Source organism: Canis lupus, chromosome 1 (assembly GCF_003254725.2).
Source record: "Canis lupus dingo isolate Sandy chromosome 1, ASM325472v2, whole genome shotgun sequence".
Classification (NCBI taxonomy): domain Eukaryota; kingdom Metazoa; phylum Chordata; class Mammalia; order Carnivora; family Canidae; genus Canis; species Canis lupus.
Genome location: NC_064243.1, coordinates 104,078,293 through 104,105,009, shown reverse-complemented (window position 1 = coordinate 104,105,009; position 26,717 = coordinate 104,078,293). Strand labels below are relative to the sequence as shown.

At 42.2% G+C, this 26,717-nt stretch overlaps 1 protein-coding gene, 1 long non-coding RNA gene and 1 pseudogene across 2 annotated transcripts in view; 2 read left to right on the top strand and 1 right to left on the bottom strand.

Annotated features, from left to right (window-relative positions):
• Positions 1–569: 569 nt before the first annotated feature.
• Positions 570–26,717, bottom strand: part of LOC112643685 (zinc finger protein 91-like) — a 231,578-nt gene continuing 205,430 nt past the window's right edge. Inside the window, 6 exon segments of the mRNA XM_049109060.1 lie at positions 570–5,375; positions 5,377–7,529; positions 14,183–14,278; positions 15,392–15,518; positions 21,481–21,653; positions 22,160–22,710. Coding sequence (XP_048965017.1) covers positions 5,256–5,375; positions 5,377–7,529; positions 14,183–14,278; positions 15,392–15,518; positions 21,481–21,653; positions 22,160–22,710 — 3,220 coding nt within the window. The 3' untranslated portion in view covers positions 570–5,255.
• LOC112643407 (small ubiquitin-related modifier 2-like) lies at positions 4,429–4,712 on the top strand (annotated as a pseudogene).
• LOC112643420 (uncharacterized) lies at positions 21,714–26,358 on the top strand. Its single transcript, XR_003125792.3, has 5 exons — positions 21,714–21,785; positions 22,517–22,700; positions 22,984–23,069; positions 23,251–23,348; positions 25,905–26,358. It is a non-coding gene; the product is annotated as an uncharacterized LOC112643420 (long non-coding RNA).

Genomic DNA, 26,717 nt, shown 5'->3' with positions numbered 1-26,717 from the left:
TTCGATCCCGGGTCTCCAGGATCGCGCCCTGGGCCAAAGACAGGCGCTAAACCGCTGCGCCACCCAGGGATCCCTGACTATAGATTTTAGTGTCCATACATTTTTACACTCAAAATCAACCTGCTGAACTTAACTGCTATTACTATGTTTTATCTTCCTTTATTATTTAAATATTTTCTTTATTTATTCATGAGAGACACACAGAGAGAGGAAGAGACATGAGCAGGGGGGGAAAGCAGGCTCCTCAAGGGGAGCCAGGTGTGGGACTTTGTCCTGGGACTCCAGATCACAAGGGAGCGAAAGGCAGACACTCAATCACTCAACCACCCAGGTGTCCCAATATATGTTATGTCTAATTTGACAGAACTTCCTTTCCATGTGCTTCTTTGAAAAATTGTTTTTCTGTAGTATCACAAAAATTAAAAGAGAAAGTCAAATACCAAATTCCAGTTGAAATCTTCTGTGTGTGTGTATGCACATATGTGTGTGTTTAATTAATACCTGAATGTATGCAGTTTTCCATATTTGCCATTAATACGAGATCTTTTCTAAGAATTTCGTATTTGGGGTTCCTTTTAAACAGCTTTATTTGGTATAACTTACATGCCACACAATTTATCCACTTAATGTGTACAATTGATAGCTTTTTAACTGAGTCACATGTAGGTATAAGCAAACCATTGTCAATTCTAGAACATCTCATTACCTCCTAAGAAACTTCACACTCTTTAGCTGTCACCACTCTCATCTTCTTATCCTCATATCTAATCAATAATCTGATTACTTTTTCCCAGTTTTCTTCACCTACTATTGACATGACATTATATAAGTTTAAAAGTGTATAATTTATTATATATATAAAAAACATGTATATATATTTATATATTGCAAAACATTTACAACAGTAAGTTTACTTAGCATCCATTACCTCACAGTTTACAATTTGGTGTGTGTTATAAGAATTAATAAGAATTTTTTAGCAATTTTCAGATAGCGAATATAGTATTGTTAATTATAGCCAACGTATATTTTATATATCCACCATATTATCTACTCATCTGACAAGAGACACAAGTCATTTCCAGATCCTGGCTATTAGGAGTAATGCTATTGCACATTCTTTATTTTTCACATGTTTATAATTTTTCTAGTTTTGTACTTGTACCTGACTTCCTTTCATGGCACTGTCGTAGGAAAAGATGCCTGATACGATTTCAATCAAATTTATTAAAACTTGTTTGTGGCCCAATATAAAATCTATATTGGAGAATGTTCCTTGTGCATGTGAGAACAATGTGTTTTTTGCTGTTGGTGGAACGTTGTAAGTCAATCTGCTAAATATCATTGAGCCTGGTACTTCCTTATTGATTATCTTGTCCCATATTGAAGGTGCACAATTGAAGTCTCCTGCTCTTGTATTGCTGTCTCTTTTTCTGTTCTTGTCTGTTCATTGTTGCTTATATATTTGGGTACTTTTATGTTGGGTACACAACTATTCTAAAGATTACATCCTTTTGTCGAATTAACTCCTTCATTTTATTTTATTCAGGGAAAGTAGGTTATATTGATTTGAAAAACTGTGAAAGATTACTACGTATCAAATAAAATTCGTTTTTAAAAGTAGGTGACTCCTATGTATCCAACCTTTGACCAAATCGACACCACAATGTAAGCACAAACAGTATTATATGGCTCAAGGAGCAAAAAGCAATAATCAGAAGTAAATGTCCTCTTAATACAGACACTAAATAAATACACAAACCTACAGCTTTAATACAAACTTGTAAGTACATGTGCTTAACCAGCTTTTGCCAAAAATAAATGAGTAAATGTTTTATATTCAATAAATGCACATATAGTGTATAAAACCTTTAGTCACATGTAATGTAGTTAGTCTAAAAATCAAAGCATAATGTAAGGTTTTCTTATGTGAAGATGTACATTTCAGAAAGAATCCAACTTGAACTAAAGCCACAATCAGAAGCACTGTAAAGGTGACCCATACAAAGCCTGTCATTTGCATTGTATATAAAGAATAGCTGCCCAGGAATAATATCAGGAATCTTACGAAGGGGTATTATGATAACCTACCAGAAAGGACAAATAAGTTATTTGGAGACTTTAAATAGCATAGAACAATGTAAATTAAATTGCATGTGAAAAAATCTGCAATGTATAATAGCCAGAGATTAGAAAACTGACTACTGTGGGGAAAAGATTGATTAGCCCATACTAGTTGGTTTCAATGAATCATTGGCTACTTCTTCAGTAATTAGCAAGATTATCATTGCAACAATATTTTTCCACACACATCAAAATCTGGAAGCAGTAACTCCTTCTCAAATTGTCATTTAGTGTTCTCTTTTTCCCAACCTCGAAGCACAGGAGTAGGTTTTTGAATATTGACTAGCCATTTAGGGGACATAGGAGATATAGATGTTCATAAACATTAAATAAGCTATAATTGATGTACCTGGAAAAACACCACCAAAATTTATGGGAAGTACATTGTTTTTCATAGGGGTATTATGTGAGTTATAAACACACTGTTTGAGTCCTACCAAAACTAGAATGGGGGAAATCTTTTTTTCCCAAATGCACCATAATTAAAAACACTGCACGATGTAACCCCTTTATTTTATAATGACCCGTGCAGTGTCTTACTAGTCTTTGACTTAAAGTCTACTTTGATTGATGTAAGCATACCCATCCTCACTTCATCTGGTTTCTATTTGCATGGTATATCTTTTTTCACACCTGCACTTTCTGTCTGAGTGTGTTCTTAAGACTGAAGGAAAATATACTTGGGTCTTCTATTTCTTTCCATTTAGGCATACCTTTTAATTGGAGAATTTAGTCCCTTTATATTTAAAGTAAGTAGAGATTAAAGTATGGAGTTACTGTTGTCATTCTTTCGTTTCCTGTTTTAGAAATACTTGCTCTCATCTTCATCTTTGTGATTTGGTGATTTTCTGTGGGTGTATACTTCCATTATTTTCTCCCTATCTATTATGTATTGACTACAGGTTTTTAACCTCTGGTTACCAAGAGGCTTAACAGTTGATTTTAACTTGTTAACCGCTTAATTTCCATATAAAACTTTTTCAAGCTTGAGAGAACTCTGAAGAAATATGAATTTCCATCTGTATGCCATCATAGGGAAGACTTATCTATTCTCTTTGTGGTATCTGTGCTGATTTCCTCATTGGAACCACACCACCTGATGTTGAGAATTCAACTTATAACCATTGCTATTATCAAGATTCGTCAGTATTTTACAGGACTGCCACCTCTTTGTCCTTAAAGACCAACTAGCAAACCATTTTATTTAAACTATCCACAAAGTTTTTTAGTTTTAATGAATGGAGAATGATATTCTGAAAACTTATTTCATGGTAACTTACATTAATGTTATAACCATGAACAGCATCTGCATTTAGATCTTCTTCATATATTCTAAATCATGTTGTTGTTCATCTTCAATGGGAAATGAGGTCTGAATGAGACCCACCTAAGGAAGAAGGGCATCTCATCTTTGATGCAGCAAGTCAGCCATATAATTTCATATACCAACTAGGCATCCATGAATTTTCTAAAGTACAAAATGCATTAATATGTACTAGTCACCAATCTCACACAGGGTCAGTGTAAAACAAGCACATCGAAATTATACCTTTGCAAAAATCCATCCCTTGTATCTTTTGAAGCATAATACATTATCCTCACATTTAACTTTGTACTATTCCTTGTAAGTATTTGATGTAGAGTACGGTCTAAAAAGGGTAACTTATATACTGCTTTCTATTAATTTGTGACATTTATTGACATTTGATGTGCAATAAGTACATTTCTAAATATTTATGTCTTTCAACTTACTTTCCTTTCTGTAATCTCTGATGTTTTCTAAAGTCTATATATAAAAACAAGGTCTTTCCTCATTCATCTCTTTGTAGGTTTTGATTCTAGTACGCATTTTGGGATATTGATTCAGGACTGAATTCCAGTTAAAGGAACTGCAACTTTTACACTTTATGGTATCTATATTGTATGATAGCTATGATGTTGAGTAAGTCCAGAGTTCTATCTAGAGGTTTATCTAGATGTAGTGATGTTGTAATGATTTTCCTCAGATGGTAAGGCTTGAGTACTGGTTAGTGTGCTTGCCAATTCTGTGGTGTTTGTAAAATCCTCTCCGCTATACATTTTCTGATCAGGAATCATGGTTTGCCATTGTTGAAAGGCCTTGCCACATTCTTTACACATATTTCATTACTCTCTGTTATGAATTACCTAATGTGGAGTAAGAGTAGAGCAGTACTTACAAATCCTCTCATAGTTGCTTCTTCTGCCACTTCTGCTATTTGTGTACTGTCGTTGGGGACCCGATAGTTCTGAGAAGAGGCAGCTGAGGAGATGCTGGCACTCTCAATGGCCGAAGAAATACCCAATGAAGGAATCAAGACTGAGAACAATGATCATATTAATTTGAAGGTGATGGGGCAGGATTGCTTTGTAGTCCAGTTAAAGATGAAGAAGTGTATGCCGCATGTAATAAACTAATGAAAAACTATTGTGAACAATAAGGTTTGTCAATGCAATAGGACACATGATTTGATGGGCATCCAATAAAGGAAAAAGACACACCTGCACAGCTGGAAACGGAGGAGAAAGATACAACTGATGGGTTCCAGCACCAGAGAGGTGTCTACTAGAAAGGGAACCTGACACTTAACAACTCTGCCCCTCCAGACCAAGAAGGGGTTTCCTCTGTTCTTTCATTTTTTCCTTCCCCATTCCTTTATTGGACATAAGATAACTGTGTCTCTGCACAAGCATATGGCTTAAAAAAAAAAAAAAAAAAAAACTAAAAAGAAAACCTAAAAAAAAAACCCCAAAAACTAAATGGCCAATGGTACAGTTTGATCAACATTAAGAGGAGACAGGATGAGGGGGAAAGAGTGGTTCTGTGAAAATACTCTTTTCCATTAATGCTGTGATTATTCAGCTCTTATCTTTACATTCCATGAGTTACTTTGCTCTCACAGTTTGACAACAACTATAAAAGAACATTGCATACCTTGTTAGATTGGATAATTTTTTTCATTTATCATTGTAAAATCAAGGAATATTTATATAATTTTGTTGTATATAGTTTTAGATGTAGGACAATGTCTTAAGAAGGGATAAATTAGTGTAAAAGAAAAGAATCTTGATCATTTTCCGTTCAAGTCTAGATTCTTGTTGCTTAAAAGAACTTAAAAAATTTTTTTTCTCACAATCCTAAAACTTTGAAGCTTTGCTCTAGTATGACTTCTTTGATAATGAGTAAAGGTTGAAAGGTGATTACAGGCCTCACCACGTTCCTTACATTTGTTAAGGTTTTTCTCTAGCATGAATTCTGTGATGACTAGTAAGGTGTGAGTGCTGGATAAAAGCTCGACCACATTCTTTACATTGGTAAGGTTTCTCTCCAGTATGAATTCTGTAATGTCGAGTAAGTCTTGAGTGCTGGTTAAAGGCCTTGCCACAATCTTTACATTTATAGGGTTTCTCTCCAGTATGAATTCTGTGATGATGAGTAAGGCTTGAGTGGTGGTTAAAGGCCTTGCCACATTCTTTACATTTGTAAGGTTTCTCTCCAGTGTGAATTCTATGATGACTAATAAGTTGTGAGTGCTGGATAAAGGCCTTGCCACATTCTTTACATTTGTAAGGTTTCTCTCCAGTATGAATTCTGTAATGCTGAGTAAGGGTAGAATCATGTTTAAAGGCCTTGCCACATTCTTTACATTTGTAAGGTTTCTCTTCAGTATGAATTCTGTGATGGTTAGTAAGGCTTGAATGCTGGTTAAAGGCCTTGCCACATTCTTTACATTTGTAAGGTTTCTCTCCAGTGTGAATTATGTGATGTTGAGTAAGATATGAATGCCTATTAAAGGCCTTGCCACATTCCTCACATTTGTGAGGTTTCTCACCAGTATGAATTCTGTGATGTCGAGTAAGGCTTGAGTGCTGTGTAAAGGCCCTGCCACATTCTTTACATTTGTAAGGTTCTCCTATAATATGAATTCTGTGATGTTTAGAGAGGTGAGAGCGCTGGTTAAAGGCTTTGCCACATTCTTTACATTTGTAAGGTTTCTCTCCAGTATGAATTCTGTGATGCTGAGTAAGGCTTGAGTCATGTTTAAAGGCCTTGCCACATTCTTTACATTTATAAGGTTTCTCTGCAGTATGAATTCTGTGATGTTGAATAAGACCTGAATGAGTGTTAAAGGCCTTGCCACATTCTTTACATTTGTAAGGTTTCTCTCCAGTATGAATTCTGCGATGACTAATAAGGTGTGAGCACTGGATAAAGGCCTTGCCACATTCTTCACATTTGTAAGGTTTTTCTCCATTATGAATTCTGGAATGTAGAGTAAGACTTGAGTGCCTGTTAAAGGCCTTGCCACATTCTTCACATTTGTAAGGTTTCTCTCCAGTATGGATTCGCCTATGTCTATTTAGGGATGAGCAGACCTTAAACGTTTTACCACATTCTTCACATTTGTATGGTTTCTCTCCAGTACGCATTCCGTGACGTTGAGGTAGTACTGAGTCCAAGTCAAAATCTTTGCCACATTCCTTACAAATGTCACTTTTCTCTCCACTATGGACTGTCTTATGTATACTTAGCCTTGATGCTTGACAAAACATGTTCCCAGGTTTATTACACCTGAATGGGTTTTTTCCCACATGAATTCTCTGTTGATCATCAACATTGGAGGACTGGTTAAGAGCACTCACACATTCATTATGAGGATTCTCTCCTGTATTCATACTATTATGTATACTAAGATTAGAGTTTTGATAAAAGACTTCCCCAAATTTACTACACTCATGATGGTTCCCTAGAAACTGAGTCCTCACACATCGACTAACATTGGAGCCCTGGTTAAATGTTTTCTCAGATTCACTGCATTGTGCAACTCTGTCTCCATTAAAAAGGCTCTGGTAATTTTGTAGGGTCGACTCCTTATTGAAACACCTCTCAAATGGATCCTGTTTAGCACTTTGTTCTTCATTTTTAAATCTCTGATTTTTAGAAATATTTGACTGAATAGTCAATCCAATTCTTTTTTCACAATGGTTCAAATAATTATTTTCAGCATGGACTAGGTAACTTCCCAGATTTTCCAAACTGTCGTCGTTCCCTAAATATGTAAGTTTGAATATTTGATTTGAGTTTTTGTTTTCAGAAACACACTGCTTTGTGGAAGTAGCAGACTTAAAAAGGGAGGTTACTGAAAATGCTCTATATCCTTCACCATTTTCGGCAGGGAGATTCTTATTATGGGCAGATGTCTCAGTTTGGTTGTGGCCTTCATGATGCCTTTGATGCCCTTCACTCTCTCCATCATTGTCCCAGTCTGTCATGAAGTGTAAATTCTCAAGGGCATTATTTTTTAATCTACCCATTGACACTCTTTGGAAAGAAGCTTTGATGCTTGGCTTTGACAGCAAGCTCTGGGTGTCACGAGAAGATATGGCTGAAAGAAATCAAGAAAGAGAAATGTAAAATTATTTCATCACTACTCTCAGATGAATATGCTGACAACCACTAATAGATAACCTAAAAACCAGTCATAGAAAATCAGCAAGATGGCTCAGAAGGAATCATCAGGACTTTGTTCAAAAATGGACACATAAACTAACACAGAATGTACTGACCACATAGCCTAATAGATAGCTGTAGTACTACAGCTATAGTAGTATTAGTGTAGTACTGTCATGCTATAGTACAAATTACTTTCTTATATCTCAAAAAATCAGGAAAGTCCCGTGAGTCCAAAGTTTGCAAAAGGGGGGAAATTTAAACATAAACAGAAAAGAACAAAAGAGGAAACAGCAAAAATAGGAAAATATCGGGCAGCCCACGTGGCTCAGTGGCCTTCAGCCCAGGGCGTGGTCCTGGACCTGGTATCAAGTCCCACATCCGGCTCTCTGCATGGAATGGAGGCTGCTTCTCCCTTGGCCTCTGTCTGCCTCTCTCTCTCTCTCTCTCTCTCTCTCTCTCCCCCCCCCTTGGCCTCTGTCTGCCTCTCTTTCTCTCTCTCTCTCTCTCTCTCTCATGAATAAATAAATAAAAACTAAAAAAAGGAAAAAGGAAATTATCAAGAACAACAGGAAGAGTTGGTTTTCAGGAAAGATCAACCAATTGACAGACTTTTAACAAAATCAAGTATGAATGAAAAAGAAAGGCCAATTAAAACCAGAAGTGAAGTGACAGCAGACAGTATTAACTGATACCATAAAAACACAAATAATAAGAACTGACAATGGAGAACTATATGCCAAGAAAGAGATACCAAAAAATGTGTATAAATTTCAAAAAAGATGTAAGCTACCTAGATTTCAGGATTCCATTAAATACCTCCTGAGGAAATATTTAAAAAGTCACAATTGATCTACAACTACTAAGTACATGGAAAAAGTAATTTAAAACTTCCCAACAAAGAAAAGTCTTATTCCAAATGATTTCACTGGATAATTCAGAGATTTAACGTAAAAGTACTTCTTTTTTTTTTTTTTCTTTAAATATTTTATTCATTTATCCATGAGAGACACAGAGAGAGAGAGGCAGAGACACAGGCAGAGGGAGAAGCAGGCTCCATGCACAAAGCCTGATGTGGGACTCGATCCAGAGACTCTGGGATCACGCCCTGAGCCTAAGGCAGACGCGCAACCGCTGAGCCACCCAGGAGTCCCATGGAAAAGTATTTCAAATCTCTTCCAACATTTTCAGGGAGTGAAGAGAAGGGAAATTATCAAAATAGTCTCTGTGACTCCAGTGTTACCAGGTTGTCAAAGGCAAAGGAAGACTGTACAAGTAAAGAAGATTACAAACTACTACCTGTGAGGCGCAGTTATACAAAATCCACAATAAAAAAGCAAACTAGCACACTGAATCAAAAGCACATTTTACAACAGAATTAAAGGCAATTCTTCCTGGAATTCAAGGGTGTTTTGACATATGGAAAATTATAAGTTAAAGGCTCCACATTAACAGAATGAAGATCAAAAATGGCAATCATATTGCTGCAGAATAAGAATATGAGCATACTGGACAATGTTTCATTATTAAAAACACTCAATAAAGTAGGAATAGAAGCAAACCACCTCAACTTAATAAAGGCCATATAGCTATGAAAACCTAAAATCTAATATATTCAATAGTAAAAAAACTGTAAGCTTCTTGTGCATGATCATAAAAAAGGGATTTCACTTCTATTCAACACAGTACTGGATATTCTAGTCTGAATGGGAGAAAAAAAAAAACCTTAAATGAATCTAAATGGGAAAAGAAAATGCAAGTTTATCTCTTTACAGATGACATCCATAAAAAACCCTGAAGAATCCTTATTTTTTTGTTGTTTTGTTGGTTATCACTGGTATTGTTTATTTCTAGTAATTTTTTCTACAACACATTCCATTTTCAATTTCTGTAATACTATAAATGCCTGAATTAAGTTGCAGTTTCAACTTTCTTCCTTTTCTTTTATTTATTCATTTCTTTATTATAGTAGGTTCCATACCTAACATGAAGCCTAACTGGCTAACTGGGTCCTGAACCCAAGACCCTGAGATCGACCTAAGCTGAGATTAAGAGTCAGATGCGAAAACGCTGAGCCACCTAGACACCCCCAACTTTTCTTCTGAACGTTACAAGACAAGGAACTAGAAAAAGAAGAAACTTAGCTGTGATCAAGTAGAGAAAGAAACTAACAAAGAAAAATTAGAGGTAGGGACCATAATAAACAGTAACTTAACATTGACATCAATGCCCAGATTTTCCAAAAAATTATCAAAATTTTAACTACATTAACTAAAAAAAAGGAGAGAAGTCTCAAAAATTAAAACAAGAAATGGGACAGAAAACACAACCGATAACTACAGAAATACATACTGTGATAACATTGCCATGAAAAATTATATACTAACAAATCAGATAATTTAGAAAAATCCCAAATAATTCCCCTATATATATAAAACTACCAAGATTGAAATATAAATCTTAAACCCAACAAGTAGATCTTCACAGACCAATAACAAGAATGAAAGTTGAATGTAGAATAAAAACAATTCCCAGCACAGAAAAGTCCAGGACCACATACCTTCGCTGGTCAGTTCTACCTAACATTAAAAAGTAATAATAATAAATGACAATCCATCAAAATCTCACAAATAGTGGATTGCACAGAACATATTCAACATTATCCTATGAGGCCCAGCATTACCCTGGTACCAAAGCACGATAAACATCGTACAAGAAAAAAATACTCTAGCTTGTTTGATAGCCAGGTGTTGCTCTGGCTTTCTTTTGACATCCATTTGCAACTTAAAAGTTTTTCCATGCAAGTGTAGCGAGTACCTAGCACCATAGAACCAGATTACAATACCACTGACCATATCCCCTCTGCTATATCCTTCAGCCTCATGATTTATCTATTCTATAACTGAAAGCCTATACCTTCCATTCCCCTTTACCCAGTTGGCCCATCATCCCTCTCCATTCCACTCCAGAAAGCAGCAGTTCTGTTTTATTTTTGGAGTGGGTCTGTTTCTGCCTTTTTTGTGGTTTCTTGCCATTGATGACAATGAAAATAGACCTAGGAAGTATTGTGCTGGACACCGTAAATACCTAGAAAGTACTGTGCTGATATGTCAGGCAAAGAAAAGCAAATAACACATGATTTCACTTATAGGTGGAGGCTAAAAAACAAGTGAACAAATAAATTAAAAGGAGAAACAGACACATAAAGATCAATTTCATGTTTTTATTTTTTAAGATTTTGTTTATTTATTCATGAGAGACACACAGAGAGAGGCAGAGAGAAAAGCTGAGGGAGAAGCAGGCTCCCTGCAGGAGATCGATCCCAGAATCTGGGATCACAACCTGAGCCCAAGGCAGAGGCTCAGTGACAGAGCCACCCAGGTGCCCATCAACTTCATTTTTAAATAAACCCATGGATAATCCCAAGAAGTATAAAAATTCCATGTTCCACATATTCTATAGTGGAACAAGCTTGCCTATAACAATTTTCCAATGCTAGCAGAAGACAGAGGACTCTCAGATTCAAGTCCAAGGATCTTAGGGTTCATGACACATGAAACAGCACAAATTTCTTGATCACGCTAATTTCACTTGCCGGCTCCAAATCCCCATTTCACACATGTAGATGCTGCATATGCAGTGGGTTTGTGTCGCATCTATGAGACCCTGAGCACAGGAAACCCCAATATCTTGAAGGAGCAGAGAACATATCTTCCTGAACCTTTGCCATAGAAGACGATATCCGTTTTCCTCTATAGTTAACAAATCTGTCCTCCATCTAAGGGTAAGATATTGTCACTATATTTCAAAGCATTTTAATATTCGCACAGCAGCGGAAAGCCAATTAAGGATAAACACTTTCAGTGCCTCTATCCTTAACATACAGAGTAACTTAAACCCACAGAATCGTTTCCCAACAATATCCACCACTCAGTCTGACCCCAGCATGTCTCTTGACTAATTATCCCAGATGTGCACCACCTCATCAAACACTCATTAGCCTGACACAGGATCTGGGATAAAATCTATTCAATGTGGGTTGCCTGCGTGGCTCAGTCAGTTCAGTGTCTGACTCTTGATTTTGGCTGTCATGATCTCAGGGGTTGTGGGTTCAGGTTCCTCAACAGACTCTGGACTCGGTGCTCAGCATGAAGTCTACTTGAGATTCCCTCCCTCATCCCCCACCCCATCCACACACACTCACTCTCTCTGTAAAATAAATAAAGTCTTTAAAACTTGAAAAAAGCAGTTTACATCAGGATATATTTTTCAAGGCTATCATTGGCAGGATACAATGCAGAAGAATTGAGTGACTTATAATATTCACTTCTGCAGTGTTCATGTGGGGCTTGCATTCAACCACGTAAACAAATCCCAGTACTCATGAAGGTCTACCTTAAACTTTTGTAGTGAACTTGCAAGGGAGATGTGTGAAGAAACACCTAAACTGTGCAGAAGCATATTAATTTACATGTATTTGATGACAAAATTGTACTTCTAACCCAGGCAGAACAGCTCCTGGAAACAGTGGAATCATGCCTCATTACAAGAATGTGGCTGAGAATTGGGAAACACATAGGATTTAGGGCAGAGATGTTCACCACTCATCAACAAGAAATATCATAAAGAACAACATAAGGGCGCTTGGGTGGCTAGTGGTTAAACCTTAGCTGAGGTTGTGACCCAGTGTTCTGGGATTGAGCCCCATCCATGTCAGGCTCCCTGCTAGGTGGAGAGCCGGCTTCTAACTGTCCCTCTGCTGGTCCTCTTGCTTGTGCTCTCTGTCAAATAAATATATTAAATCTTAAAAAAAAAAAAAAAAAAAAAAGAACAGGTCAGCCCAGTTAGCTCAGTGGTTTAGTGCTGCCTACAGCCGAGGGCCGGATCCTGGAGACCCGGGATCAAGTCCCATATGGGGCTCCCTGCATGGAGCCTGCTTCTCCCTCTGCCTGTGTCTCTGCCTCTCTCTCCATCTCTCATGAATAAAGAAATAAATAAAATCTTTCAAAAAAACCAAACAGATGCATTATTCTCAAGGAAATTTTCTATAAAACTAATTTTAAACTCTATGTATCATAAAAAACAAGCATGAATTATTGGCAGGTTTTCACTGACCACAGTATTATAAAGAATATTCATTAAAATCAATCATTAAAAGCTGTAAGTGAAAATCATATGAACAACCACTCAAAAAGGCATTATACAAATGTATTATTTTATTAATATATCCCTCCTTGAACAGAGAATTTAAGGCCACAACCCACTCCTTAGAACCAAGGAAATAAACAACATCTTCATTTCTAAATAAACACCAAAAACGTTGCAAAATATGCTAAAGCCACTATACATTAAATACATATTTGGGATTAAATTCAGATATACTCCAAGGAAAGTAGAAGAAAAACCCAATGACTAATTTTCACTGAAGTAAAATTACATTTATGAACAAAATTTTCTTTAAAATACAGGAATTATACGAATTATACCTCACTGCTTTTTTTTTTTTTTAAGACTTTATCCATGTATTTGAGGGAGGGAGAGAGAGAGAGAGCACAGAAGGGGAAGGGCACAGGGAGAAGCAGACTCCCTACTGAGCAGGGATCCCATTGGGGGTGGAGGGTTTGAGCCCCAGGACTCCAGGATCATGAACTGGGACCAACTGACTGGCCACCCAGACATCCCTCTACCTCACATGCCCATGTCATATCAGAACTTTTGATCTAATAAAAAACAGATGAATCTCATATATAACTAATAAGAAAGTGAAAACACACTTGACAAAATAAAAAGAAATTCCTGTCATACAAGACAAATTCATACAATGATGCAAGTATTAAGAAAGAAGGTAAAAATTGAGAATTTATTATAGGCTTCAAGTTCTAAGGTCTAAAAGTTCTAGCTCCCCCATGGCATTAATTTAGGTAGGAATTCTAGGATACAAACAGATACATTAGATTATTTCACCACTGAGGAATGGAACACACTGTTATATCCTAATTTCAGTTCATACAAAGAAAAAATTAACTTTCAAAGTGAAATAAAGGATTAGATTTTCTTATTTTAGGGAGGTGCTTTGTCATCTGATGAAATTACTGAGTGTCAATTTTGTACAATCAAGAGTAAAGCCTCCATAACATTGGAATGCATAAGTCTGAAAACGTGATATCTGTCTCCAGTGTTCCCAGGATTTCTGCACCAAACCCCAGTATGCCCACCACTACTCCGACATGCTTCTCACGACGCAAAACAGAACTTACAAAGGGCTAAGGCTATGGATCCTGAGAAACAGGGAGACTTCCCCAGGACCCTCACAGCAATGGAGACCCTCCCACTCCCAGGGGAGTCTCCTGGCCCTCCCTGTGGAAGTGATGGACCATCAGTGGAGCTGAAGGAGAATCCTTAGAGAAGCTAAGAGCTTGATAATGTTGGATAGCACATGTCCCTCTGTGACAGGGAGAAAAATATAAACTAGGTTTCTCAAGAGTGTATCCTTTCAAGGAGAACTACTCCCACCACAGTTTAAGGTCTCTCTTCCCCCTTCACATGTGGACCACACCTCTGTCATCTGCCTCATTCATTTCTACTTACCTGGATGGATGGTTACTCTCTTCTTTCTCTTCACACTCCAAGGCTCCTTCTTTTGCTCCAAAAAGGAGACCAGGTCTGGCTTTGACACAATGAGGCCTGGTTATTAGGAAAAAGGAAAATGGGTATTGCTGGAGATTTTCAATCAAGTATCATGCTCAGTAGAGACCACAGGACAGTGTAAAAGTATAGATAATACCTTCCCAAATGCTACTGACCAACAGCCCCTTTAGGACCAGTAGGAGGGCACACCGGGTGACTCAGTGGTTTGCGCCACCTTCAGCCCAGGGTGTGATTCTGGAGACCCAGGATTGAGTCCCACATCGAGCTCCCTGCATGGAGCCTGCTTCTCCCTCTGCCTGTGTCGCTGCCTCTCTCTCTGTGTGTCTCTCATCAATAAATAAAATCTTAAAAAAAAGAAAAAAAGAACAAGCAGAAGGAGTTTCAAATATTCAAATCATGGCTTCTACTTCCAAGAACTAGATACAATAATAATAAATAAAAACTGGAGTTTAAAATTGGGCGGTACCATTTGATGCGTGTCAATGTTTAGTACTGACATTCATCAACAGAAATGATGATGCTCCTTAAGGAAGGAGAATTAGGGGGGAACCCCTGGGTGGCTCAGCGGTTTAATGCATGCCTTCAGCCCAGGGCATGATCCTGGAGTCCTGGAATCAAGTCCCACATCGGGCTCCCTGCATGGAGCCTGCTTTTCCCTCTGCCTGTGTCTCTGCCCCCCCCCCCCCTCTCTCTCTCTCTGCCTCTCATGAATAAATAAATAAAATCTTAAAAAAAAAAAAAAACAAAAAAAACAACGGAAGGCGAAGCTAGGGATGCCTGGGTGGCTCAGCGGTTGAGCCTCTGCCTTTGGCTCAGGGCATGGTCCCGTGATTCCGGGATCAAGTCCCACATCGGGGTCCCGGCATGGAGCCTGCTTCTCTCTGCCTATGTCTCTGCCTCTCTCTGTGTTGTCTCTCATAAATAAATAAATAACATGTTTTTAAAAAATTTTTTAAAAAAAGGAAGGGGAAGCTAGAGCTGAAAAGGAAACATGAAGATTTTTCTCCACATCTACAAATCCCCATTTATTTCCCTTATTGCATGGATCCGAATTCCAGTCATGCAGAGGAATCTTCTAAGAGTCAGTCTTCAAAGGAAGGAAGAAAACCCAGAGTGTGCTCTGGGAAACCTGGAAGGAGTCATCCTCACCCAAGAAGAGAAGGTTTCCATAGTTCTCTAACATCACATCCCTGTACAGTTCCCGCTGAGTGTGGTTCAGGCATCCCCACTCCTCCTGAGAGAATTCTATGGCCACATCCCTGAATGTCAGCAGCCCCTGCAATAAATACCACAGTTACCAAGAGGCCGGCAGAGTTCACAACATACCTAAGATGAAATAGGGAGTTAAATGTCACCAGCTAGATCCCATTATCTGACCCTTACTGCTTATGGGCTTGTACCCTCTTTGTCCCATATTTTTCTTAGCCTCTTCTTTCTACCTTAATCTTTTACTTCAGGCATAGACTCCTGTGATGGAAACAGAAACTATCCAGCAAAAGAGGCGAACTCCCCTGTGAAAAAGGTTGGCCCGGGCCAATTTTAGCTTAACCCCTGACTCACAATTATGCAGCTGAACCAAGGAGTGACCCATGGAATGACCAACAGTTGCTTTTAACTCATTATAATACTAAAATCTCCACTCAAGGAGAAGCACAAACCTCATATTTATATAACAAAGTACATATAGAACTGTTATCTTCAGCTTCATATGCCACCTTATACTTAGCTCTACATAAGATGACAAGGCTCCAATTTCTAAATATCTACCCTAACCCTAAATAAAAGGAAATCATTCCCTCTGGCTCTGGGAGTCTCTTGTTGGGAAGTTACTCTCTGTGATCTCCGTATTTGCTGCAAGTCAAGTTTCCTTTGTGTGACAACTCTACCTGGAGTAGTTTCTATCTGTGATTCCCCAAGGAGTGAACTCCTTTTAGCGAAGTTATATTAGAAGTGGTTCTGCCTTAGGTCAGCTTCCTGCTTATGCACTAAGATAATGTTTAACACAGTAATATGCTCTAATGTATTGTCCAACTTTGACATAAGAGGATGGCATATGATTCAGAAAACCATTATAAATACTGTATGTTTATCCAAGATAATTTATAAAATAAAGGTGTTGGGACACCTGGGTGGCTGGGCAGTTGAGCATCTGCCTTTGGCCCAGGGCATGATCCCAGGGTCCCGGGATCGAGTCCCACATGGGGCTCCCTGCATGGAGGCTGCTTCTCCCTCTGCCTGTGTCTCTGCCTCTCTGTGTGTGTGTCTCTCATGAATAAATAGATAAAATCTTTAAAATAAATAAATAAATAAATAAATAAATAAATAAATAAATAAATAAATATGTCAACAGAGGCATAACAAATTCCTAAGTACTGTAATTTATATCATGCATTATAGGTTGCATCTATTTTTTTCAAGATTTTATTTATTTATTTGAGAGAGAGAGAGTGCAAACAGGTTGGGAGAGGGAGAAGCAGATTCCTTGTTAAGCAGGGAACCCAATGTAGGGCTGGATCCCAAGACCCTGAGATCATGACCTGAGCTGAAGGCAGATTAAATGATTTCACCACCCAGGCACCCATAGCTGTGTTTATTTCTAAGGTGGAAAATTTTGGTGGGTTACAAAGGTACTTATCAAAGTCCAATGTGAATTAGAATTTTATTTTATTTTATTTTTAAGATTTTATTTATTCATGAGAGACGGGGTGGGCAGAGACACAGGCAGAGGGAGAAGCAGGCTCCATACAGGGAGCCAGATGTGGGACTTGATCCTGGGACTCCAGGATCACGCCCTGGAGGGAAGGCAGGCGCTAAACCCCTGAGCCACCCAGGTATCCCGTGAATTAGAATTTTAATACAGTGCATTGCAAATCTTGTGAAAATGGAGATTCTGTTCAGGAGTACTGAAGTGGGATGGCAGTCCACATTTTAAACAAGGCAGTAGTTTTGCCAAGGGATACATTTTTGAATTAGAGGTAGAACTCCAAGGCAAGAATTCTTGGGGGACTTGGAACTGAATGGGTTTTATAGTAATTAGTTCTAGGTTCTACTAGAATAGCAAGAAAGGCAACAACAAACCTTTCTGAGAATTTCATAGTTAGTAGGTGGCATCTAACAGTTTTAAATAAATTAATAAAAAACAATAATAATCTAAGAGAGTAAACAAATTATTCTTCTATTTTGTTTTTGCGAATCTTTTGTCAAACATCCAGAATATCCAGCACATTGAAGGGATCAGGTTTTAACCCTGATCTATTGGTCCTAGGGTTGATCTAAAATGACACACAGGGCAATATACAGAGAGGACTCTAAAGCAGCATTCATAGCAGAGAAGAATGATGGAGACTTGAGAAGAATGATGGAAGTGAGATGAGATCCACACAAAAGTGATCTACCGTTTTACATTTCATGCACCCATCTATACATTTAGAAAGTAGTTATATACACATTAAAAGGGATAGAGCAGCAAATTGTCATGGTGACTAATTTAAGAAATATTTTCAATGATATGAAAATCTCTTTGTAGATGATGATGCTTCTGTCTTTTATTCACAGTATCAATACATACACATTGAATGAAAGAAATAAAAGAGCTGGGTGCCTGGGTGGCTCAGTAGGTTAAGCATGTGCCTTCCACTCAGGTTGTGATCCCAGGGTCCTGGGATAGAGCTTGTGTTGGGCTCCCTGCTCAGCGGGAAGTCTGCTTCTCCCTTTTCCTCTCCCTCTGCCTGCTGCTCTGCCTATTTGTGCTCTCTCTCTGTCAGATAAATAAAATCTTTTAAAAGAAAGAAGAAAAGAAAAGAAAAAAGAAAAAAGAAAGGAAAGGAAAGGAAAGGAAAGGAAAGGAAAGGAAAGGAAAGGAAAGGAAAGGAAAGGAAAGGAAGAAAAGAAAAGATAAGAAGAAAGAAAAGAATTCTTATTTTTAAGTCTATTATAATGAGGGCTTGAAGCAAAGAATGTTCACTGTTAGCTCAGAAGGCTGGCCTATCCTCTGCATACTTCTATAAGGATCAAATAAGAGCTGGTTGTTACATCTCACTGAATGTTAATATGGACCTGAGTAAGTGCCTGAGAAGTCTTATAAGAGTAGTTTTACAAGTTGAAAGACATACTTATGATCTTGTACTCTCTGCACACCCCTTCCCTTGCACACTAACCAAAGAACCACCAGCTCCATTCAGCCAAAGGGCAGCTCTTTCTGTCAATACTGAAATAGTAATTTCAATAAAATCACTAACTCGTGCCATTAAATGTCTCAAGAATTCCTTCTTGACTATTGAGCTCAATAACCCCACAAAGGTAGTATTTCATTGAAAACTTGTGTTTCAATCATCATGTGCTCTTTTATATTTCAGGATTTTCAGACACTCCAACATGTTAATGATCTGATTCTTGTTTTCTTTTTCTGAAAATACAAAGAAGTAAATGGAAGAGCATGTTTGCGACATGAGTGTGGAGTAAAAGAAAAACCTATGGAATGGAGGGCTGAATGACTGAGCACCTCCACTCTCAGAAGTCACTATTCTAGTACACAGAAGTGAGAGTCTTCATTGTCCAGTGGAAACTGGTGTGATGTGGGCCAGGAGCCAGAGGTCAAGAAAGAATTCCTAAGACATTTTCGGTGCAAAATCTGATTGTTGTTAAGTAGGCTGTAAGCCCAGGGTGGATCCCAGTGTAGAGGAGCTTCAATTCACCACCTCGAGATCAAGAGCTAAACTGAGATTAAGAGTCAGCCTTAACCCTCTGAGCCACTAAAGCAATGCGGGTGCCCTGCAACAACCCGTGTTTAGTAAAATTGATGACAGGGCTGTGGGCATAAAGAGCTGTGGTGTGATTTGAGGCGCCACAGATTATATGCTTAGTGGGTAAGTAAGTGGGGGTAGAGATGAAGGAAGTTTGTAAAGGGATTTTCATGCTTAGGAGGACTTACAATATACTGGAGGGCTGGCTATTGTCAAGCTAAGGTTGCTTTTTGCCTCTAGCTGCAAGTAGGAAGGAAATTTCATTCTATCTACATTTCTTTTGCTTTTGTTCTCCTCTTCAGAAACTACAAGCACATGGAACTGCAGGAGATAAAAGTTTCCAGTTTTTTTTTTTTTTTTAAAGATTTTATTTATTCGGGGATCCCTGGGTGGCGCAGCGGTTTGGTGCCTGCCTTTGGCCCAGGGCATGATCCTGGAGTCCTGGGATCGAATCCCCACGTTGGGCTCCCGGTGCATGGAGCCTGCTTCTCCCTCTGCCTGTGTCTCTGCCTCTCTCTCTCTCTCTGACTATCATAAATAAGTAAGTAAGTAAGTAAATAAATAAATAAATAAAGGGGAGTAATCCAAAAGTACCTTAGATTTATAAAAAAAAAAAAAAAAGATTTTATTTATTCATTCATGAGAGACTCGAACCCACGTCTCCAGGATCACACCCTGGGCAGAAGGCAGGCGCCAAACCGCCGAGCCACCCAGGGATCCCAGAAGTTTCCAGTTTAAATGTGATGGTTTCTGGGACCATTTGGTTTCTGGGTGGCTCAGTGGTTGAGCAACTCCCTTTGGCTCAGATTGTGATCCCGGGGTCCTGGGATCGAGTTCCACATTGACTACCCACAGGGAGCCTACTTCTCCCTCTGCCTATGTCTCTGCCTCTCTCTCTCTGTGTCTCTCATGAGTAAATAAGTAAAATCTTTAAAAATAAAAAATAAAAATAAATGTGGTGGTTTCTGCACATCGCTCAGTAAATCCACCTAAGATCCTCACAAATGATAAACGGGAAAATATGAATACAGCGGAGGAATCTGGCAGAGGGCACCAAGCCCAGTAAAAGACGGTAACATCAGCTGTAAGGAAAGACATTGCTATCAGCGCCTAATGATGTGGGAAACAAAGGCAGAAGAAAGATTATTAAACTTCCTCACTACCTACAGCCCACTGATAAGTCCTTGAAACAGGCAGAGTGACATTCCTCTAAGGATTCAACTGCCTGGACGTGGATACTTCACCAAGGGCAAAAGGTTACCCCCAGGATCCTGTAAGTGTACTATAACATACAAAAACTGCTTCAGAAACTTCCTTTAAGATACCCGTTGGCGATCATCCCCCAAGCACATGATCCATGGTTATATATTTCAAGGGTCTCACAGCTGAGGTTTTATTAGACAGTAATAAATGAGCTTTTCCTAACAATATCTAGCCCCTCAAGGTCATAAAAACCTCGCTTCCAAAATTCCTTAAAGACTTACACTTTCCCTAATGTTCTTCCAACTTGAAAGTATGTAGTAGGCCATTCCTTACGGCTCCAGCGCAGCTCTTTCTGCCCACAGGTCCTGACCCCGTGCTTTAATACAACCTACAACCACCTTTTCGCACCAAAAGACATCTCAAGAATTCTTTCTTGGCTCGCAGCTTCGAATCCAAACAGGGTATCAGAATATAAATCGAATTTTAAGAATATAGCTGATTTATAGAAACTCTGATGACATAGGTTCCAGGTCCTGTAACATCTAATATCTTTTGAATAGAGTATCTTGTTCCCATTGTAAAGGGTCTAGTCCTTTCTTTCCAGAACATTCAGAGTTATTCTGGGCCTCATGGTCCTCCTGTGTATCTATCTGTGCGTTCTTCATCCTGGCCTGCCGAGAGCTGATAAAGCAACCAGATGGGGCCTGAACGGGAAATGGTCTCCTGCACTGAGAACCCAGGCCCCGGCCCCGGCCCCGGCCCCATCAGCAATAGGAATCTTAAATCAACACCTTCCTCCAGAACTGTCACAAAGGGAATCTTAATACCCGCAGGGCTTTAATTCACAGTGACAGCACTGGGGCACCGGTGGCTCTGCCGGTCAAGCGTCTCCCCTCAGCCAGGGTCCTGAGCTCGCGCCCTGGGAAGGACCGGCCTCAGGCTCCGCGCTCTCCCCCTCCCCCCAAATAAAGCAAATCTTTAAGAACAAACAGGCCGGGCCGAGTGGGCCGGGGCCGGGGCCAGGAGAGCTCGGGAGAAGCGGGGCCGAGAGCGGGGGGTGACGCGGGGCTTGGGAGGGCGCGCCGGGAGCGCCGGGAGCGCCGGGGTGGGCGGCTGTGGAGCCGAGGCGCGGCGGCCGACCTCTCCCGGCTCCAGCGCCGTCTTTCGTCCCCGCCTAGGCGGTGTCCCGCCGTCCCCAGCCTCGGAACGGCCCAGAGCCCGGGCCACCGGCCTCCCCCCGCCCCGCGGCGCCAGCGGCCGCGGGCAGCAGCCGCCGCGCTGGCGGGCGAGTACCTGGTGGCCACGCCGGGGGGCAGCACGGTCCGGCGGCGCGTCCTGCAGGCGCATCCCCTCCGCGTGGACGTCAGGCCCGAGCAGCGCCGGACCATCCTGGAGGCCCTCGAGGACGTGGCGCCGCGCCGACGCGGCCACCAGGGCTTCCGGCCGCGCGCCCCCGCGCCGCGGACCTCAGAGCGGGCGGACCTCAGAGCGGGCGCCGCGGGAGGGGCGCGCTCGCGGGCGGGGTGGGGGGGGGCGGGTGCGCTGCGCGCTCGGCGGCTCCCGGGCCCCGGCGCCCCGCTCTGCCCAGCCCTGGCCAGGTCGGGGCCCGCTAGGAATTGGGGGGTGGGGCCCCGGGCGGGATGCGCGCGCCCCCTCGGAGCCGGAGCCCCAGCCCTGCCCGCGCCGCGCCCGACGAGCGTGAGCACCGGGAGCGGGCAGCCGCCGACCGCCGCGTCAGGAGCCTCGGGCCGGCCGGACCCCGGACCGAGGCCCAGCGGCCTGCGGCCTTCAACGCCGGCAGGCAGGGCCCGCGGGGCGGAGGCGTCGGCCGTCCGGTGCTCACAGGCCCGCGGCCGCCGGGAGACCCGGACTACGGAGGACGGCCTCCCGCGGAGGGCGGGGCGCGGCGCGGCGGGGCGGGGCGGGGCGGGGCGGGGCGGGGCGGGGCGGGCGGCGGGGCTCGGGGGCCGGCCCAGCCTGCAGGACGCGGGGGCGGAGCGGGCCCGAGCTCCCGAGCTCCCGAGCTCCCGAGCTCCCGAGCTCCCGAGCTCCCGAGCTCCCGAGCTCCCGAGCTCCCGAGCTCCCGAGCTCCCGAGCTCCCGAGCTCCCGAGCTCCCGAGCTCCCGAGCTCCCGAGCTCCCGAGCTCCCGAGCTCCCGAGCTCCCGAGCTCCCGAGCTCCCGAGCTCCCGAGCTCCCGAGCTCCCGAGCTCCCGAGCTCCCGAGCTCCCGAGCTCCCGAGCTCCCGGGCCTGGGCGCCCGCGGCCCCTCCCGCCCGCCTGGACGCCCAGTTTGTAAAAGCGACGAGCACTTCTCTGCTTTGCTCCGCAGACCTCCGTCTACACCCCGCAGCCCAAGTCAGGCCCTGCTGCTCTCTCGTCCCCGCCTGTCCCCTTTGTACACGGTGGACCTGCCACCCATTCTCAGCCTTTGTCTTCCCCGCTGCAGTGCCGGGCCCCATGGGGTCCGGAAGGGGTCCCGCGATCTCCCAGGCAGACCCCAGTGGGAAGTGTAGGTTCGTTCTCCTGTGGAGAACAGGTGGCCCCGACGTCAGGCCTTTGCTGCTCTTTGTATTTTATTTTGAAACTCCATTTAATGCTTTTATATGAAAGGGGAGGGGCGGGGGAGAGCTCTTAGTCCCCCTTATGTGCAAATGCCTTATTTATTATCCATGTGTCAGAGATAAGCTGTGAGGCTGGGAGGAAGGACCTAAAGGAGGAAGGAGTGAGGACAGAGGCTGGGGGGCGGGGAGGGGGGGGGGGGCAGACATCATCCCACACTAATGTGTGACTCTCCAGGCATTTCTTCTAGTTTCTGGGCCCCAGTGTCTGCTCTTCACATGGCCAGACCGGTTCCTTTGGCCTTACAGCCTGAGAGTGTAGAGGTGAGTGGGTGAGCCTGGAGACAGAGGGGCCCTGGCACCTGGGGCCAGGGCTGCCTCTGTGGGTGGAAAAGCAGGCAGCAAGGAGGTAGGCCTCCCTCATCCCAGCACCCCCAGCCCAGAGCCTCAGGCCCAGTCCTCTTGACTTCCTGATTGGGAACTGGATTTTATTGCATTTTTATAGAATTCAAGATTGTCAGAGTTGGAAAGACCTTGGAGATGATCAACCAGTACCTGCCCACTTAACCCCTTCCACAGATAGATGTGATCACACACAGCCAGGTAGGAACAGTATGGAACTAGAATAAAAATCTCAGCTCCTGGGATCCCTGGGTGGCTGAGCGGTTTAGCGCCTGCCTTTGGCCCAGGGCGTGATCCTGGAGTCCCCGGAGTCCCAGGATCGAGTCCCACATCAGGCTCCCTGTGTGGAGCCTGCTTCTCCCTCTGCCTGGGTCTGTGTGTGTGTGTGTGTGTGTGTGTGTGTCTCATGAATAAATAAAATCTTTTTTTTTTAAAAGAACATAAGCTCTAGAACAGCAAGAGTTATTAATAAAAAAAAAAAATCTCAGTTCCCAATTCAGTATTCTTTGTACTCTACCACTCTGTCTCCCAATCTCTGGTCAATTATTTAAATTTCTTAAAAAAAATAAAATAATAAAATAAAATAAAATAAAATAAAATTTCTTTTCCCGTTGGGTATTCCAAAGGATGGTACGCACTAGGTGCTACAGGCCATTACAGCACCATCGTGACCTGGGGATGGCAAAGCCCTGCACGCCTCCTTGGAATCAGTGTTGTACAGGGCAGCTTGGCCCACCATAGGCTTCAGCTCCAGGGTTTGGGCAGCAGACTTCTCCATCAGAACTCTACAAGTAAAAAAAAAAAAAAAAAAAAAAAAAAAAAAAAAAAAAAGAACTCTACAAGTAGGGCAGCCCGGGTGGCTCAGTGGTTTCGTGCCGCCTTCCGCCCAGGGTGTGGTCCTGGAGACCTGGAATCGAGTCCCACATCGGGCTCCCTGCATGGAGCCTGCTTCTCCCTCTGCCTGTGTCTCTGCCTCTCTCTCTCTCTCTCTCTCTCTGTGTGTGTGTCTGTGTCTCTCATGAATAAATAAATAAAATCTTTAAAAATTAAAAAATTAAAAAAAAAAAAGAAGAACTCTACAAGTAAAGCTGACGGCCACCCGTCCCACAGCCTCTCCAGTAGGGCAGGGGCTCCGGCTTGTGTTTTGTGGTGGGCACTACCAAGGATTCAGGAAATACCACATGAGCTGTCAGATGACTGAGGTGAATTCCCAGTGTTTGAACCTCCAGGGTTTTTGAGTCAGCATTAGAAGCTTGACAACGGGAATTAAGGACGGTACCAGGCCAGGCACTGCCATTCTTTAAAGATCCAGAATGAGTATTTTACCACTTCTGCTACTCTGCTATTCAAAATCAGGAGGCAAACTGGGGCAACCTATTACGGTCACCCAAGCCCGCTGCCAAAGTTCAGTTAAGCCAGGACAGAGAGCCAGTTAGGAATGGCCTTTCCTGCCCTTTCACGAAGATGGCGCCGAAGGCGAAGAAGAAAGCCCTTGCCCCTCCCAAAGCCAAAGCCAAAGCAAAGGCTTTGAAAGCTAAGAAAGCGGTGCTGAAAGGCGTGCACAGTCACAAAAAAAAGAAGATCCGCACGTCACCTACATTCCGACGACCCAAGACCCTGCGTCTCCAAAGGCAGCCCAAATATCCTCGAAAGAGCGCCCCCAGGAGAAACAAGCTTGATCACTATGCCATCATCAAGTTCCCCTTAACTACTGAGTCAGCCGTGAAGAAAATAGAAGACAACATCACACTTGTGTTCATTGTGGATGTCAAGGTCAATAAGCACCAGATCAAACAGGCTGTGAAGCTCTATGACATTGATGTGGCCAAGGTCAACACCTTGATCAGGCCTGATGGAGAGAAGAAAGCATATGTTCGACTGGCTCCTGACTATGATGCTTTGGATGTTGCCAACAAAATTGGGATCATCTAAACTGAGTCCAGCCGGCTATAAATCTAAGTATAAATTTTTTCACCATAAAAAAAAAAAAAAAAAAAGGAATGGCTTTTCCTCTTGACAGAAAGGAACAGAGGACTTAGAAAGACAGGAATGAATGTCTTTTTTTTGTTTGTTTACTATTTTTTTTTAATTTTTATTTATTTATGATAGTCACAGAGAGAGAGAGAGAGAGGCAGAGACACAGGCAGAGGGAGAAGCAGGCTCCATGCACCGGGAGCCCGACGTGGGATTCGATCCCGGGTCTCCAGGATCGCGCCCTGGGCCAAAGGCAGGCGCCAAACCGCTGCGCCACCCAGGGATCCCAGGAATGAATGTCTTTATTGAGTCAGCCCCAAGTACTCCACAGGGTTCTCAAAGTGTGGCCATCGAGCCAGTAGCATCAAATTAGGAACCTACTAGAAATGCAAACCCTTGGGCCCCATCTCCATGAATCAGAAACTGGGGCAGCAGCCAGCAGTCCTTTTTGATAAACCCCCCAATGATCACGAAGCTGAAGATCTGAACACTAGTGGTCTCAGGGCCACAGTAGTGATTCCTGCTTTTGTTTGTTTTAGATTTTATTTGTTTATTCATGAGAGACACACAGAGAGGCAGAGACCTAGGTGGAGGGAGAAGCAGGCTTCTCACAGGGAGCCTCATGTGGGACTCTCTCCGGGACTCCAGGATCATGCCCTGAGCCAAAGGCAGATGCTCAACTGCTGAGCAAAACTGCTGAGCCACCCAGGCATCTCAAACTAAGTAGCCACTTTCCTCTCCCCTGCAAACCTTCCCTCCAAACTTCTCAGCCCTTTGTTTCAGGAACCTGGTGCCACCCTGACACAATTCCAGTCAAAACCAGCTACATCCTGTATTTGCCACAAAAGCCCAGCCCCTTCCTCTGGGTGGGCTTGCAGTTTTGAAGACCCTGACCTGCTGCAGCCTCCTCCTCTGGCAAAGCAATAAAGCTACTATTTTTCTTTCCCTCAAACTGTGTCTTTACACTATATTTTTTGAGTCTGAAGCACAGAGGTCAGCTTTCGACAACAAGATGAATGTGTAGGAGAGGAAAGCTTTTTGCCTTTTCTCAATTCTCTGGCTTGTCTAATAATTAAGCTGTCATAAGACAGATTCACAAGAGAAAAAATCGTTTTGGGAACTTCAAAGATATGTGGCTCAAAGACAGGTGGTTGATGCTAACAAACCACTGTGACTTAGAGAAGTGCATAGGGATTTAGAATTTCAAAAAGGAAGTTATCCACAGGAGAAAGGAAAGAGCGCATGTTGTCAAACAACTGTGCCATGCCAGGAGGTAGGCAACTCTTTATGATATAAAAAGTTAAAAAAAAATAAAATAAAAAATAAAAAGTTAACCTCTGGTATCCTCTCTCTTCTCATCTATTTTATTCTTGGTATGTATATCAGCTTCAGCAAAGGAAAGCCTGTTTGCAGCAACAGAATAAAAGCAGAGGACATTTTGTTAAGTTAAATAAGTCACACATAGAAAAAAATATATTGCATGAAATCACATATATGCAGAATCTTAAAAACGGCAAAGTATAAAAGATAAGCATTTTGGTTGCCAAGGGCTGAGGATGGGGGGGATTGTTGAGATGTTGATCAAATGGTAAGAAG